This window comes from Diachasmimorpha longicaudata, chromosome 18 (genome assembly GCF_034640455.1).
Source record: "Diachasmimorpha longicaudata isolate KC_UGA_2023 chromosome 18, iyDiaLong2, whole genome shotgun sequence".
NCBI lineage: Eukaryota > Metazoa > Arthropoda > Insecta > Hymenoptera > Braconidae > Diachasmimorpha > Diachasmimorpha longicaudata.
In genome coordinates, this window is record NC_087242.1 from 3,681,219 (window position 1) to 3,694,135 (window position 12,917).

At 40.6% G+C, this 12,917-nt stretch overlaps 3 protein-coding genes across 4 annotated transcripts; 2 read left to right on the plus strand and 1 right to left on the minus strand.

The window, feature by feature from the left end:
* Positions 1-2,846: 2,846 nt before the first annotated feature.
* LOC135170948 (large ribosomal subunit protein uL14m) lies at positions 2,847-3,615 on the minus strand. Its single transcript, XM_064137176.1, has 3 exons — positions 3,479-3,615; positions 3,210-3,419; positions 2,847-3,133 (listed from the first exon to the last, which is right to left on the minus strand). Exons 2-3 carry the CDS (start codon positions 3,388-3,390, stop codon positions 2,880-2,882), a joined length of 435 nt encoding a protein of 144 aa, XP_063993246.1. The 5' UTR covers positions 3,391-3,419; positions 3,479-3,615; the 3' UTR covers positions 2,847-2,879.
* A 49-nt stretch (positions 3,616-3,664) lies between these two features.
* LOC135170909 (mismatch repair endonuclease PMS2) lies at positions 3,665-6,337 on the plus strand. Its single transcript, XM_064137089.1, has 4 exons — positions 3,665-3,797; positions 3,866-4,025; positions 4,332-5,548; positions 5,668-6,337. The coding sequence occupies exons 1-4, from the start codon at positions 3,669-3,671 to the stop codon at positions 6,247-6,249; spliced, it is 2,088 nt and encodes a 695-aa protein (XP_063993159.1). The 5' UTR covers positions 3,665-3,668; the 3' UTR covers positions 6,250-6,337.
* A 175-nt stretch (positions 6,338-6,512) lies between these two features.
* LOC135170902 (serrate RNA effector molecule homolog) lies at positions 6,513-12,898 on the plus strand. 2 transcript variants are annotated; one of them, XM_064137076.1, is made up of 9 exons: positions 6,513-6,895; positions 7,218-7,365; positions 7,521-7,814; positions 8,122-8,316; positions 9,065-9,131; positions 9,259-9,602; positions 9,696-11,327; positions 11,403-11,528; positions 12,470-12,898. In XM_064137076.1, the coding sequence occupies exons 2-9, from the start codon at positions 7,244-7,246 to the stop codon at positions 12,546-12,548; spliced, it is 2,859 nt and encodes a 952-aa protein (XP_063993146.1). In that variant the 5' UTR covers positions 6,513-6,895; positions 7,218-7,243; the 3' UTR covers positions 12,549-12,898. The 2 variants fall into 2 exon arrangements, with proteins under 2 accessions (XP_063993146.1, XP_063993147.1); XM_064137077.1 differs by lacking the exon at positions 12,470-12,898 and adding an exon at positions 11,713-12,310.
* The last annotated feature ends 19 nt before the right edge of the window (positions 12,899-12,917 follow it).

Here is a 12,917-nt window from a genome sequence, read left to right on the forward strand (position 1 = left end):
TCCCCCCAGGCCCTTCCCCCCAATTTCACTATTAACGACCTCTCGATTAATTAGTTAATTAATTAATAAACTACATTGATACAAAATTCATTTCATTCATGAAAAGAACTTGCATAATTTTTTATTTCGTTGAAAAAAAAACGATGCAAGATGTATGGATAATAATTTTCAAGTGAATCATGTTTTGAAGATTCATGTGGTATGATAAATAAATATTCGACTGGAATAACTGTTGGAAAAAAAAAATACTGAAAGTCGAATGAAATTTTTTTCGTCTTCTCGTGCAGTTGGAAATGGATTGTAATGGGGATTCAACATTGATAATAGAACAGTGTTTTTTTTAGGAAATGAAGACTGAATTCAATGAAACAGCGCTCTTAGGCTTCTTTTTCTTTAACTCTTCTGTTAGGAAGATATCGCAAATAGTAACTAGTAATATAATAATGATAATTAATGATTAAAAAAAAAACAAAATGATTGTGGAAACGCTGGTTGATAGCGCATTTAATAATAAATTTGAAGATAATACCTGCGGTATCCACGCATCTTGTATCTCTTTCTCCTTAACGAAGAGCCCCGAGACGGTAATAATAACAAAATTGACTAATGATCGACGTGAGTAATAGATGAATAACGATGATAGGGAGATGAGGAACTATAGATGGAGAAAAAAAATCAATTGAGTAAAGATTTTCATGTGTGAGATATCTAGATCTTAGATGTATTTGAAGAATAATGGAATAGGAATTAATGAGGATTTTGTAATGCTGATGATCATTCGTGCAATGGCGTGGGGATTATTGAAAATTACCTTAAAATTTTATTCATCAACACGTGATTGGTTTTTGAAAGAAATATTTTTTTATCATTTCCTCCATTTTTTTTACCATTTGTAAATTCATAATGACGATAACTTCTAGTGTGAATTCTTTTGGCTATTGAAGAGCTTTCGAAAATGAAAAATGAAGAAGGAAATTATTGTGTGACATGGAGGAGCGCCTAATGAACATTTTGTAATGATTTTTTACATTAATTTTATCATTTTTAAACAAATATCCTCACGCGTTTACTGAAACATAACCTCGTTACTGGATATGTGTATATGTCTGTTGCACGTGTATATACATATATGTACACAGGGACGAGCGAGGAGCTGTATTTTGTACTGTAAAAAGATATATATACTCTGGTCGTTGCTGGTGACTGATTCCAATAATTGTTCATACATCGTGGTAAAGAGGAAGGGAATTGTATTCATTATTCTTAATGCTCATTTCCAAAATCATGAACGTGCAGCGATCTATACCAATTGTTACATTCGTCGTCATCATTTTGAGGAAGTGGAAGTGCAGGAGGAGATGAGTCTGGATTAATCATTGCGATACTATTTTTTAATTGATGGTAATTGAGTAGCACGAGACGTACATTGAATTTATACTGCAGTAGCCGACGTGAAATAAATATTATTGACTCAGCTGGTGAATTTTCCTTTCCCACAGGCTGTTAGTTGGGAGTCATTTTTAGTAGAGTTGATGTCTGGGACTTTCATCATTATTTCATGTCATTAGACGGCCTTGACGGTGAAAAATAGTCCGTTAATTTACGGGAAAACTTTGGGCCCTGAATTCTCAGTACAAAGGCCCTGAGTTAATATGGAGGACATGTTGAAATGTTTGTTCTCTCTCAGGAACCCGATGCAACGTGTGGAAGGTCATTTGAAGGGAATCAATTATTTTAAGAAATGTCCAAAAGTCAGAGGTGGTCAACTCTGGTGGAGCCGCCATCTTGAATTCTCCAAGGGTGTTGCAGGGAACGTGTGGTGGCTTTTGTCAAAATGGAATTCCTGATTTCTCAATATTCCGCCTAATCCTCTTCCTCCGTCTGCCACTGAGGGACTTCAAAAATGGCGGCTCCTCCACCTCGAATTTGTAAATATTTGTAAATGAATTAATTCACTCCAGATTACCCTGAACTCCCTCCATCCGGTTCCTTCAAAATGAACAAATTTTTGGACTCATCCTTCGGAGTTCTCCGTTTCTTCATGACTGAGAATTCATGGTACAAATTTTTCTCGCCCCTCAAGCCGTCCTGAAGAGGTCGAATGGGCCCAGAAGGCATTTTATAAGTTTTATAAAAAATCCAGAATTAAGAATAATCTTGCCAGCAGCGACAATGTATATTATTTCCATATTTCTAACACCCAAACGTATCTGAACTAGTGAATTGGGAGCACTAAATGTTTATAAAGGTATTAACTGGGAGTTGACATGTCGAAGGATAACATTTTATACTCTTCATTGACTCTGGTCTCACGAAGACACTTCTACCGTATTTTTTATTTGTCTTTTTTTTGCTACGATGAGGAGTCGACTGTAGGGAAATTAAATACAGTTGGTTGTTACATTGAAGTACAGCTTAACTGTTATGAAAATGAACTGATCAATCGATATTTTTTAACGACGATGGGCTGAATTTATTATCCTGAAGCAACAAGTCAACCAGAGCCTAGCTACTTCTATTTCCAGTTCTAGACATAGACTTTTAAAATAATGCCCTGGGAGACGAAATTATTCGAAATTACCCCACCCCCTTTTCCAATTATTTTCCAACATTTGTATTACAGTTGTTTGCGATGTATGTTTGACTCAGATTCGAGGAGGAAGAAAAATTGTTCAATAATAAAAATATTAATGTCCAAATCTAGTTTGTCTAATTTATTTCTAATTAGAAAGTCCAGAAAACCATTCATTATATTAGCAGTTGCAATAATCAAGGAAAAATTAATTATATGTAGCACAATCACAATGGAGTAAGGACTTACTGGATACAAAGAAAAACTAGCAAAATTAACAATTACAATTACAGTGAATTTATTAACTCTATACAAATCGTGAGGCGATTGCAATTAATTTCGTGTAATCCGCCCCCTTCGAGTGGGTTTTCTCCTTCATTATTGTTCTCAAAATGTGGGGAATTGGCACGTGAATCCTAGTGCCAAGGGGAGTTCCATTATCGTCAATGAGAACGAGGTTGTTGGAGTCGAACCTGGGGACCTTGGGATTCTGCTTCTGCTTCAGACCCACGAGAATTCCCTTTTTCTTCTCGCCTTTTATGGCAACTAGAACTCTATCCCCTAAGATATTCATGAGAAAAGTTAATTTGGAACAATCTTCAGGTTTTTGTTTTTGTATTCCCTACTGAGAACTCACCAATTAAGCCCACTCCACGTTTGTTGTAAACTTGGATACACTTTGGTGGTTTTCCTTCTAACATAGCTTGTTTTCCAATTTCACTGTTGTCGACGACCCTTAGTCGGGATAATTTTCTTATTTCGTTCTGAATTGTGGTCGTGTGAAAGGCACGACATGATAATAGTCCCTTCAAGCTCATGTTGGTGCAAATAATTTAATTTTTCTCAGCTGTAATGAATTAATGGAAAGACAATGGGCAATTGTTGAGTGAAATTCCAATGTTTTACCTGATTTATGAAGCGATAAAGCGTATGTTTAGCCGGATTTATTGATGATAACAAGAAAAATTCATCAAAGGTTATGTGCACACCATCACAACAGACAAAATCCAGCCAATCTGTCGGTACCCTATCGACACGTCAAGATGGCTGAATTTGAATCTTCTGAAATGGTAAAAGGACCTTCTGTACAAAAGACATGACATCTGAGAGATCAGATGCAGTAATTATGGTGGAAGAAAATTCAGAGCCTGTGGCAGCTTGCGAGCCCTCCAAGAAAATCAATGTTATCAGCAAAGAAGCGGTTCACCAGATTTGCTCGGGGCAGGTGAGGTTATCAAAAACATTCTCAAGCATTGTCGATGTACCTTTACTTGCAATATCAAACTACATCAGGTGGTCCTGGATCTGGCTGTTGCCATAAAGGAATTAGTCGAAAACAGTCTTGACAGTGGAGCTACATACGTCGACATCAAGTTGGTAGATTATGGAGAAACTTGCATTACAGTCAGTGATAATGGTTCTGGAGTCCTGGAGACTGATTTCGAAGGATTGGGTAATATAGTCCCCCCAGTTATTCCCAAATACTCCAGCAAGGAAGAAGAAACCCCAGAAAAAAACCAAGACTGAAAAAAATTACATTTTTCCCTTTGTCCAATCACCTAATTAATTAATATCTCTTGACCAAACGATACGATTTCGACGAATGACATCTCATTTTGAAGCCTGAAAAAATATCCTCAATATGGTAGAAAATCGTCTCATTTCACTCTAGCATTCTCGAGTTATTGAATCAGTTCCATCGAGTCTCCTTTCCATCACAAATTAATTATTTCATTTATGAATCTTCCGATACTCCCAGGCCTTAAGCATCACACATCAAAGCTCCGAGACTTCTCTGACATCTTCGAGATCTCCACATTTGGCTTCAGAGGTGAAGCCCTCAGTTCCCTCTGCGCCCTCTCAGATCTCACCGTAACGACAAGACACTCCACTGTTCCCTACGCTTTCAAGCTCTACTTCAACAAGGAAGGCAACCTCACCAAGAAGAAGGTCTGCGCCCGCGAGGTGGGAACGACAGTCTCAGTCAGGAACATATTCAAGAACCTCCCGGTAAGAGCCAAGGAGTTTCAGAAAAATATAAAGAAAGAGTTCACAAAAGCCCTTCAGGTCCTCTACGGTTACTGCCTCGTGTCAACTGGAATAAAAATCACGTGCTCTAATAGTAAGGACGGGAAGACGAGTGTAGTTGTGGCCACCACTGGAGTCGACGACGTCATGATCAACGCCTCGTCAGTCTTCGGAAAGAAATCCCTCAAAGGAGTTGAGGGTGTCGAGCTCGTTCAGCCTGACGAGACAGTTCTTCAAGACTTCAATTTATCTGACGACGTTTCTGTGAACTTCACCTGGGAATTCTACACCAGCAGCTGCGAGCACAAGTTGGGCTGTGCCTCCCCGAATCGTCAGTTCTTCTACATCAACGGACGCCCCTGTGTCTTGACAAAATTAGGCAAATTGATTAATCACGTTTATCACAAGTACAACAACAAGCAGTACCCCTTCGTCTACTTGAACCTGAAGCTGCCACAGGAGACAGCTGATGTCAACGTCACCCCTGACAAGAGGACTGTCTTCCTCACCCAGGAGAAAATCATTCTGGCAGTCGTCAAAATGAGTCTCCAACAGAAATGGAATAAAATGCAGGGGAACTACACGGATTTGAGTCTGGACGAAATACAGAAGTCCCTCAAGAGGTCAATACCAACGTCTCCAGTTGGCCGACCCCCCAGCAAGAAGCAATTTGTCTCGGTGAAGAGATCTACTGGGGGTGAGAACGTAACAGCCACTCTGGGGGATGACAGTGACAGATCTTATGCGTTTCCAACCGAGAGATTGCCGGATGCCGACGTGACAATCAATTTGACATCGATTAAAGCTGCTCTCCAGCTCAAGAGGAGACGAAGGGAGCAGAGAAGTGCTGGAGACTTGGAGATTAAATACAGGGCTGAGATCGGTGCGAAGAGTGCTGACGCTGAGAGGGAACTGCAGAAAGGATTGACGACTGAATCATTTACAAAGGTACAAGGTAAAAAATGGCCTTTCGAATTCTATTACATTTTCACTAGACTCGCGAGTTTCATTTTGATCTTCCTGACATTCCATTACTTTGCAAGCAGATCAATGCTTTCATCTTTCAGATGAAAATCATTGGTCAATTCAACCTGGGCTTCATAATCGCTCAACTTGACGGCGATCTCTTCATAATCGATCAGCACGCAACCGACGAGAAATACCGCTTCGAGAAGCTCTCGAATGAGACGAAACTGAAGACTCAAAAGCTCATAGCCCCCAAGCCCCTGAGCTTCACAGCGTTGAACGAAACGGTAGTCATGGAGAACCAGGGTTTGTTCGACGCCAACGGTTTCACCCTGTCCATTAGTCCTGATGCTCCAGTAGGCCAGCGAGTCCAGTTGACGGGAATGCCAGTGAGTGGGAATTGGCAGTTTGGGGAGGAGGACCTCGAGGAGTTGATATTCCTGATCCGGGAGGGAGGCACCGAGGGCATCAAGGACCAGGCCGTCCTCAGGCCCAGCAGAGTCCGCTCGATGCTTGCCTCGAGGGCCTGTCGAGGGGCTGTGATGATTGGGAAGACCCTCAATGATTCAGAAATGAGGAAGTTAATCATGCAAATGGGGATGATAAAGCACCCTTGGAATTGCCCTCATGGCAGACCGACGATAAGACATTTGTTGTCACTCAAATTGTTGAGGAATTTGTAAAGTTGTTATTTAGTCATAATCGAAAAATATCGCAGAAATAATTTGTGTACATGGAACAATAAATTAATAAAATGCGGAATGAAAAATATCCCAACCGAGAAATTCGATTTCGACCAAAGTCGAAATTAGAGGCGCCACCATTGACAAATAAATTGGAGTGGGGAGTAATTACAATTTTGATTTGGTTGCATTCGATGATTACGGTATCTACAGACCAGTAAACTTTTATATTCGTGATCTACAAACAACTTCCCACAGAACTACCTACAGTTAAATTAAAAAAGTTAATTTTTCCTTTTTTTTCGGGCCAAAATAAGGGACCCAATTAAAATGGCGATCATTAATTATTCACGGGCCTAGAAAAAAAATCAATACATATGCAATTATGTACTAACGATGTACAATCACGCGCATTAGTTAATTTTTCGGGGTTACAACCCACCCCCTGTCGGCTGAGTGCTTCATTACTTCACAACCAGAGTACAACTGGTGACGCTCCCACGCTGAGGTGGAGACACGTCCGCCATACTCGGGTCAGTTAGCGAACGGTACATTGCCACAGTGAGCTCATTCACCCCCAGACGCTGCATTTTTTAACCAAAATAATCAGGTGAAAAGTGTAAAAAACTCGCAGCGGTCATTTGAGGTACGTCAGTGCATTATTTTACGTTCAATGAGGCTCAGAAAAAAATGATTCGCAGTTCGAGTGAGTCATTCCAATTTCAAAGACGCCGACTTGGACTTCGGAACGCCGACAGTTGATCAACAATCAGATTTTCTAAATAATTTTGGAGCAGTAATTGATTGTCACTGTTTGATCTTTGATTTTATTTCTGACGAACGGATCGGGGAGATGAGATAAAGGGGTTATTTATTGGGTGTTTGATAGTCCTTGTGAAGGCAGACTGTGCATTCTAACCTCAAAATTGAGTGAAAAGTGAGATAATGAGGTTTTAATTGTTGTCTAGGTATTTGACGCTCCATTTTTGTGGCGATGGGAGATTCCGACGACGAGTACGACAGGAAGCGGAGGGATAAATTCAGAGGAGAAAGACCAGAGTCTTACTCCAGAGAGGGCAGAAGGGATGACAGGCGACGTGACGAGTGGGCTGAAAGGTGAAAAATCTATTTTTTATCTATTTCTACCTATCAAAGTATTTTTTGATCCCCAAACCCGTTTCTAACCACAACAAGTTCAGCAATTACGACCCCAACAACGACATCGCATCTAATAAAAGAAAAATTAACTAATTACGAATCAAATTCCTCAGAGAATGGTCCAGTAGAGCCAGAGCACGTCCTGACTACCGAGAGTATCGCGGTGGTGGAGGAGGTGGCAGGGAAAGGTACAGTCCAGGGAGATCCCAGGACATGGGACCCCCGTTGAAGCGTATGCGATCGGATTGGGATGACCGGGGCTCAAGGTACCCACATTCGGATTACTACGGTGGTGGTGGTGGTGGTGGAGGTGGAGGTGGTGGCTCGTGGGGTCCAGACCACTATCCCCCACCTCATCACGCCAATCATCACTATGGCAACCACAACAACAGCGGCGGCAGCGCAAGGTTCGTTTTGAACATTCTATTGTTTTCAGTTTTTTCTCGAGGACGAGATAGTTTGGGGAGTTAGTGCGTTTAGCATACATTTGGGGATGTTGATTAATCGGGGAAGAGGTAGATTACATGCGGCTTTCTGGGGCAACGTGCGGTGAATATTAGAAAAATAATTTTTCAGTATTTTGGTAGCAGTTTAAATTTTAGGCTTGAATTTTTTTAGGTTATGTAACATTTTTTTACGACCAAATCAATCAATTGAATTATGTTTAATAAGCGAAAAACATGAATTTAACTGAACTATTCCTTGAAATTTCAGTCGAGAGGTAGCTGGCAACTTCAGTAATTCCAACGTTGAAACCCAGCCCCCAATGATGACGTTCAAATCCTTCCTGGTAACTCAGGAGGACACCATAACCGACGAGGAGGCGATAAAACGTTACAACGAGTACAAACTCGAGTTTCGTCGTCAGCAGCTGAACGAATTCTTCGTGGCCCACAAGGACGAGGAGTGGTAAGTCCTTCCATCCCCTCTTGATCCGAAAACAGCCCTCATAACTCAGTCAACTGTCACAATTATCGAGTTTCTCTTGTCATTGAGGGAATCTCTCTTGAATAATTTTTAAAAAAATCAAAAAGCTCTGCAACTGTTTAACGAATGTTATCCCCACAGCGTGCAGTGCCTGCCAACGGTCTCCGTTAATTAATGAAAAATTTCGGGCATCGAGACTGAAGACAAATATATTCCTTAAATTGCAAATTTTTAATATTCCATGAGTCTGGTGGTTGATTGTGACAGGATTCATTGGGATTAATAATTAAAGCGAGCTGGGCGCGCAAAGCCCGATGTTGAATAAATGCTCGCATGTTTAGGCCGCGTTTTTAAAACCGCATTGATAGGTTTCGATGAAATTTGAGGGTAAAGAGAATATACAGAGAAAGTAGGAAATGATAGTGATCAACAGGTGAGGCTCTACAACAATGTACCTGACACATGTCGAATTATCCAACGTTTTTTATTAATTGTTAATTAATTCAATCGAAAAATCCAGAATTAATAGTTTTTTCTTTTCATCTCATTGAGATGATTTTTTATTTATTTTATCTTTTATTTCATTAGAGTTTTTCTGTGGACATTGGCGAGATCAATGTAATAATTATTTCACGATGTCGGAGTTTTTCAATTGAAGTTAATCATTAAAGTTTTGATAATGAGATGATGATTTTCTTCCTTGTTAATAATATATGGTTTTTGGTGGTAGGTTCAAGATTAAATATCACCCTGAAGAGTCTATTAAGAGAAAGGATGAACAGGTTTCAGCGTTGAAGGTATGTTTTTTGACTATTAATTAACCATTTGACAATTAATTTCATTTATGAAAACAATGAACTGATACATTAAGTTCAATTCATGCTGATGAGGTAAGAGTTTATTTTATTTTTTCATGGATTACAGAAACGTGTGGAAGTGTTTTTGGAGCTTTTGAACTCAGGACAAATTGAGAAAGTTTCGATTGATTCCGATCAGTCAGATGTACTGCTACATTTATTGGATTCAGTTGTCATTAAACTTGAGGGAGGAACTGAAGAGGACTTGAAGATCCTGGATTCGAAGCCCCCGGTTCCGGTGGTGAAGGAGCTTGTGAGAAGGGAAAAGGAGAAGGAAAAGGAGAAAGAGAAGGAGAAGCAGAAAGAGGAGGTGAAGGAGAAGGAGGAGGAAAAAGAGAAGGAGAAGATTGAGGAGAAAGAGGACGAGGAAAAGGAGGAGAAAATGGAGACAAATGAGGATAAAGAGGACAGGTGATTTTTCAAAATTATTACTGTCCCTTAGATTCGATATGACATTGATAAATATTGCGGCAGAAAATTAACAATTAACAATTGACTTTCCAGTGAAAAGAAGCCACTGGAGACAATGGGCGACGAAGACACTCCAGTCCCAGACGAACAAAATGGAGACGTCGAGATGAAGCCTCCCTCTGAGCCGGCAGCTCCAGAGGACGCCCCAAATCCGACCCCAGAGCCCTCAGAGACCTCCAATACCCCCGAGGAGACGCCAGCCGAGCCCTCTGAGCTACCAAACCCTAAGAAACGCAAAAGAACAGACTCGAACTCCAGCTCATCGTGGTCTTCGAGCAGTTCCTCCTCAGACAGTGAGAAACCAGAGACCCCAAAGGACTCCTCAAAGCCAGAAGCCGACGAAACATCCGAGACCCCAGAGGAGGCCTCCAAAACCCTTGAGGAAGGCTCCAAACCTGAAAATGCGGAGGAGCAAGAGGAGGGAGAGCCTGATGAGGATGAGAAGAAAGACGCTTCTTCTCCCACGAAGAAGGAGCCTGAACCGGAGGCGGTGATTGATCTGGCCTCCGAGGACAAGGAGAAGGAGCCCAGAGCCCTCCACAAGACCAGCAGCATTTTCCTCAGGAATTTAGCCCCCACGATAACGAAAGCCGAAGTGGAGGCCATGTGCAAGCGCTTCCCAGGCTTCCTCAGGGTGGCCATTGCGGATCCTCAGCCTGAACGCCGATGGTTCCGGAGGGGCTGGGTGTCCTTTGAACGTCAGGTGAACATAAAGGAAATCTGCTGGAGCCTCAACAACATCAGACTCCGTGACTGCGAGCTGGGGGCTATCGTCAACCGAGACCTCATCAGAAGAATCAGAACAGTGAATGGAATAACAGCTCACAAGCAAGTTGTACGTTACGATATAAAACTGTCAGCGAAAATTGTTCACAATCTTGATACGAGACTGGGCCTCTGGAGTGACGACAAGAAGGAGGAAGGGGTGAAGGAAATCAATGACATGGAGCAAGCAGCGTTTGGACTGTCCTCCAAGAATCCAGTTCTGAAGAACATCACGGATTATCTGATTGAGGAGGCATCTGCTGAGGAGGAGGAGCTCTTGGGAATGTCTGGGGACCAGGAGGAGGGACAAGTTGGTGATGGTGAGGGGCCCATTGAACGTGATCCCACTCTCATCAAGGTTCTCGATCGATTGATACTTTATTTGAGAATAGTTCACTCGGTCGATTACTACAATCACTGCGAGTATCCTAATGAGGATGAGATGCCCAACAGATGTGGAATAATGCACGTGAGGGGACCTCCACCAGCTGCCAAAGTGTCGTCTTCAGAGTTGAGTGAATACAGTCGAAATTTTGAGGGAAAAATGTCGGCATTCCTCGCACCAGTGGCAACAGTACCCACTGATGATTTCGAGAAACTTGGGGCTAAGGATGCCGAGGCGGAAGTCGAGAAATTCGTTCAGGCGAATACTCAAGAGTTGTCGAAGGGCAAGTGGTTGTGTCCGCTCAGTGGGAAGAAATTCAAGGGCCCGGACTTCATAAGAAAACATATATTCAATAAACATGCGGAAAAGGTAGCTGAGGTGAAGGCCGAGGCTGAGTACTTCAATAATTATCTCAAGGACCCCAAGAGACCAATTTTACCAGAACATCCGGGAAATAAGGCGCCCGTTAGGGAGACACCCAGAGAGAACTTTCCACATTATGGAGGGATGGGAGGGTGAGGATTTTTAATATTAAAATTTTCGTTTTAAATTATCACCTCGTCAATTAATGTTTTGTTTAATTATTCTAGATTCGGTGGATTTGGTGGTGGAAACTTTGGTGGCTCACGAGGAGGCTTTGGAGGTGGTTATGGCGGTGGTTTCGGAGGAGGATTCGGAATGCCACGTCCCGCCCGAGGTGGATTCAACCGAGGACGGTAAGATTATAATTTTTATTTTCGAACACGTGCACTCAATGTCAAAAATTTAATATCAAATTAAACTACTCTTAATAGACTCATAAATTGTAATTAATAAGGTGATGATTAACGATTGTTTATTATCATTCTTGGGGTAAATATGAGACTGGTTCTCTATCGTGGTTTATAATGATGCTTCCAGGGCTGCTCCGGAATCTACATCGAGACCAATTGTTAGTTATAATGACCTGGACCATTTAGACGACGATATATTCTAATTTTTGTCACAAGAAAAAATTTCTGGATTTAGTTAACAAATTGTTACGTATTATCGGTATTATGGAGGCACCAGTCGCAGTTACCAAATATTTAAATCAATGATCCTAATCATTTGTTCGGTAATTGCAAGAACTTATTGGTCTTTTTTCCTTTTATTTTTCAATTCTCATTCAAAGTGCATTTATGTTTTATACAGGATTAATTAATGTTATGCAAGCACAGGTGCCTCAATGATAAATACGTACAGAAAAAATTATAAAGAAAATGAAAAACTAATTGTAAATATTTGAAACTGTTTTCAAAAACCATCAGGAATATGTTGACAAAATACTGTTGTAGACAATGATAAAATGAATATCAAATTAAAAGGCCATGAACTGTCGCGTTAAGCAAGCCCATGTATTTTGTTGTAATGAATTTGTCAATTAATTTTATTAAAGGATAAGAAATATCCCATCCACACCTGTTTCACCTGGAAATTAACGAAATAATGACGCAATAAAATCATAATTAAATCACAATCGTAATCTTTTTTTTTTAACTGATATTTATTTTCATTGCACGTTGTGATAGACCACCGCTTTATATTACATGAATAATCAAATGAAAAATTGTTTGAGGGTTGCGGAGGGAGGAAATAAAATAAAGCTAATGGTTTTTATCGTTTTACCAATTTCCAGTGGTGGCGGTGGCGACTTCCGGCCGGTTATTCACTATCGAGACCTCGACGCACCGAGAGAACCCGATGAATTTTTGTAAACGAATACAAAATAACTTGCTAATAATTATTAATAATTATTGACTGACTCGATGAAATTATTATTGAAATATCCACTGACGATTTTCGTGACAATTGTGGGATTCATATTTACTGAGTACAGTGAAGTACATTTATGTAAATACTGACACTTCGGAATGAAATGATCGTTAATGTGCGAATCCTCTGAATTGTAATTAATTGATACAGCGAATTTCATAGTGATAGTGGGAGAAATGAATTTTATTTTTAAAAGTAATGCATATACTTTGATGCGATTTTCGTTTTGAGTTGTAAGAAATTTTCAGGGTTGGTGATTAATAAATGCAGCTGATCTGCCTGTGTCTGGGAATTATCGCAATTTCTTTACC

What these genes read in the sequence shown, in the direction of transcription:
- LOC135170948 (XM_064137176.1), bottom strand. Translation starts at nt 3,390, where the DNA reads ATGAGCTTGAAGGGACTATTATCATGTCGTGCCTTTCACACGACCACA. An exon ending in ACGTGGAGTGGGCTTAATTG is followed by an intron (nt 3,134 to 3,209) that starts GTGAGTTCTCAG and finishes TGAATATCTTAG; the next exon opens with GGGATAGAGTTCTAGTTGCC.
- LOC135170909 (XM_064137089.1), top strand. Translation starts at nt 3,669, where the DNA reads ATGACATCTGAGAGATCAGATGCAGTAATTATGGTGGAAGAAAATTCA. An exon ending in GACTGATTTCGAAGGATTGG is followed by an intron (nt 4,026 to 4,331) that starts GTAATATAGTCC and finishes CGATACTCCCAG; the next exon opens with GCCTTAAGCATCACACATCA. An exon ending in CGACTGAATCATTTACAAAG is followed by an intron (nt 5,549 to 5,667) that starts GTACAAGGTAAA and finishes TTCATCTTTCAG; the next exon opens with ATGAAAATCATTGGTCAATT.
- LOC135170902 (XM_064137076.1), top strand. Translation starts at nt 7,244, where the DNA reads ATGGGAGATTCCGACGACGAGTACGACAGGAAGCGGAGGGATAAATTC. An exon ending in GCCCACAAGGACGAGGAGTG is followed by an intron (nt 8,317 to 9,064) that starts GTAAGTCCTTCC and finishes TTTTGGTGGTAG; the next exon opens with GTTCAAGATTAAATATCACC. An exon ending in AACAGGTTTCAGCGTTGAAG is followed by an intron (nt 9,132 to 9,258) that starts GTATGTTTTTTG and finishes CATGGATTACAG; the next exon opens with AAACGTGTGGAAGTGTTTTT.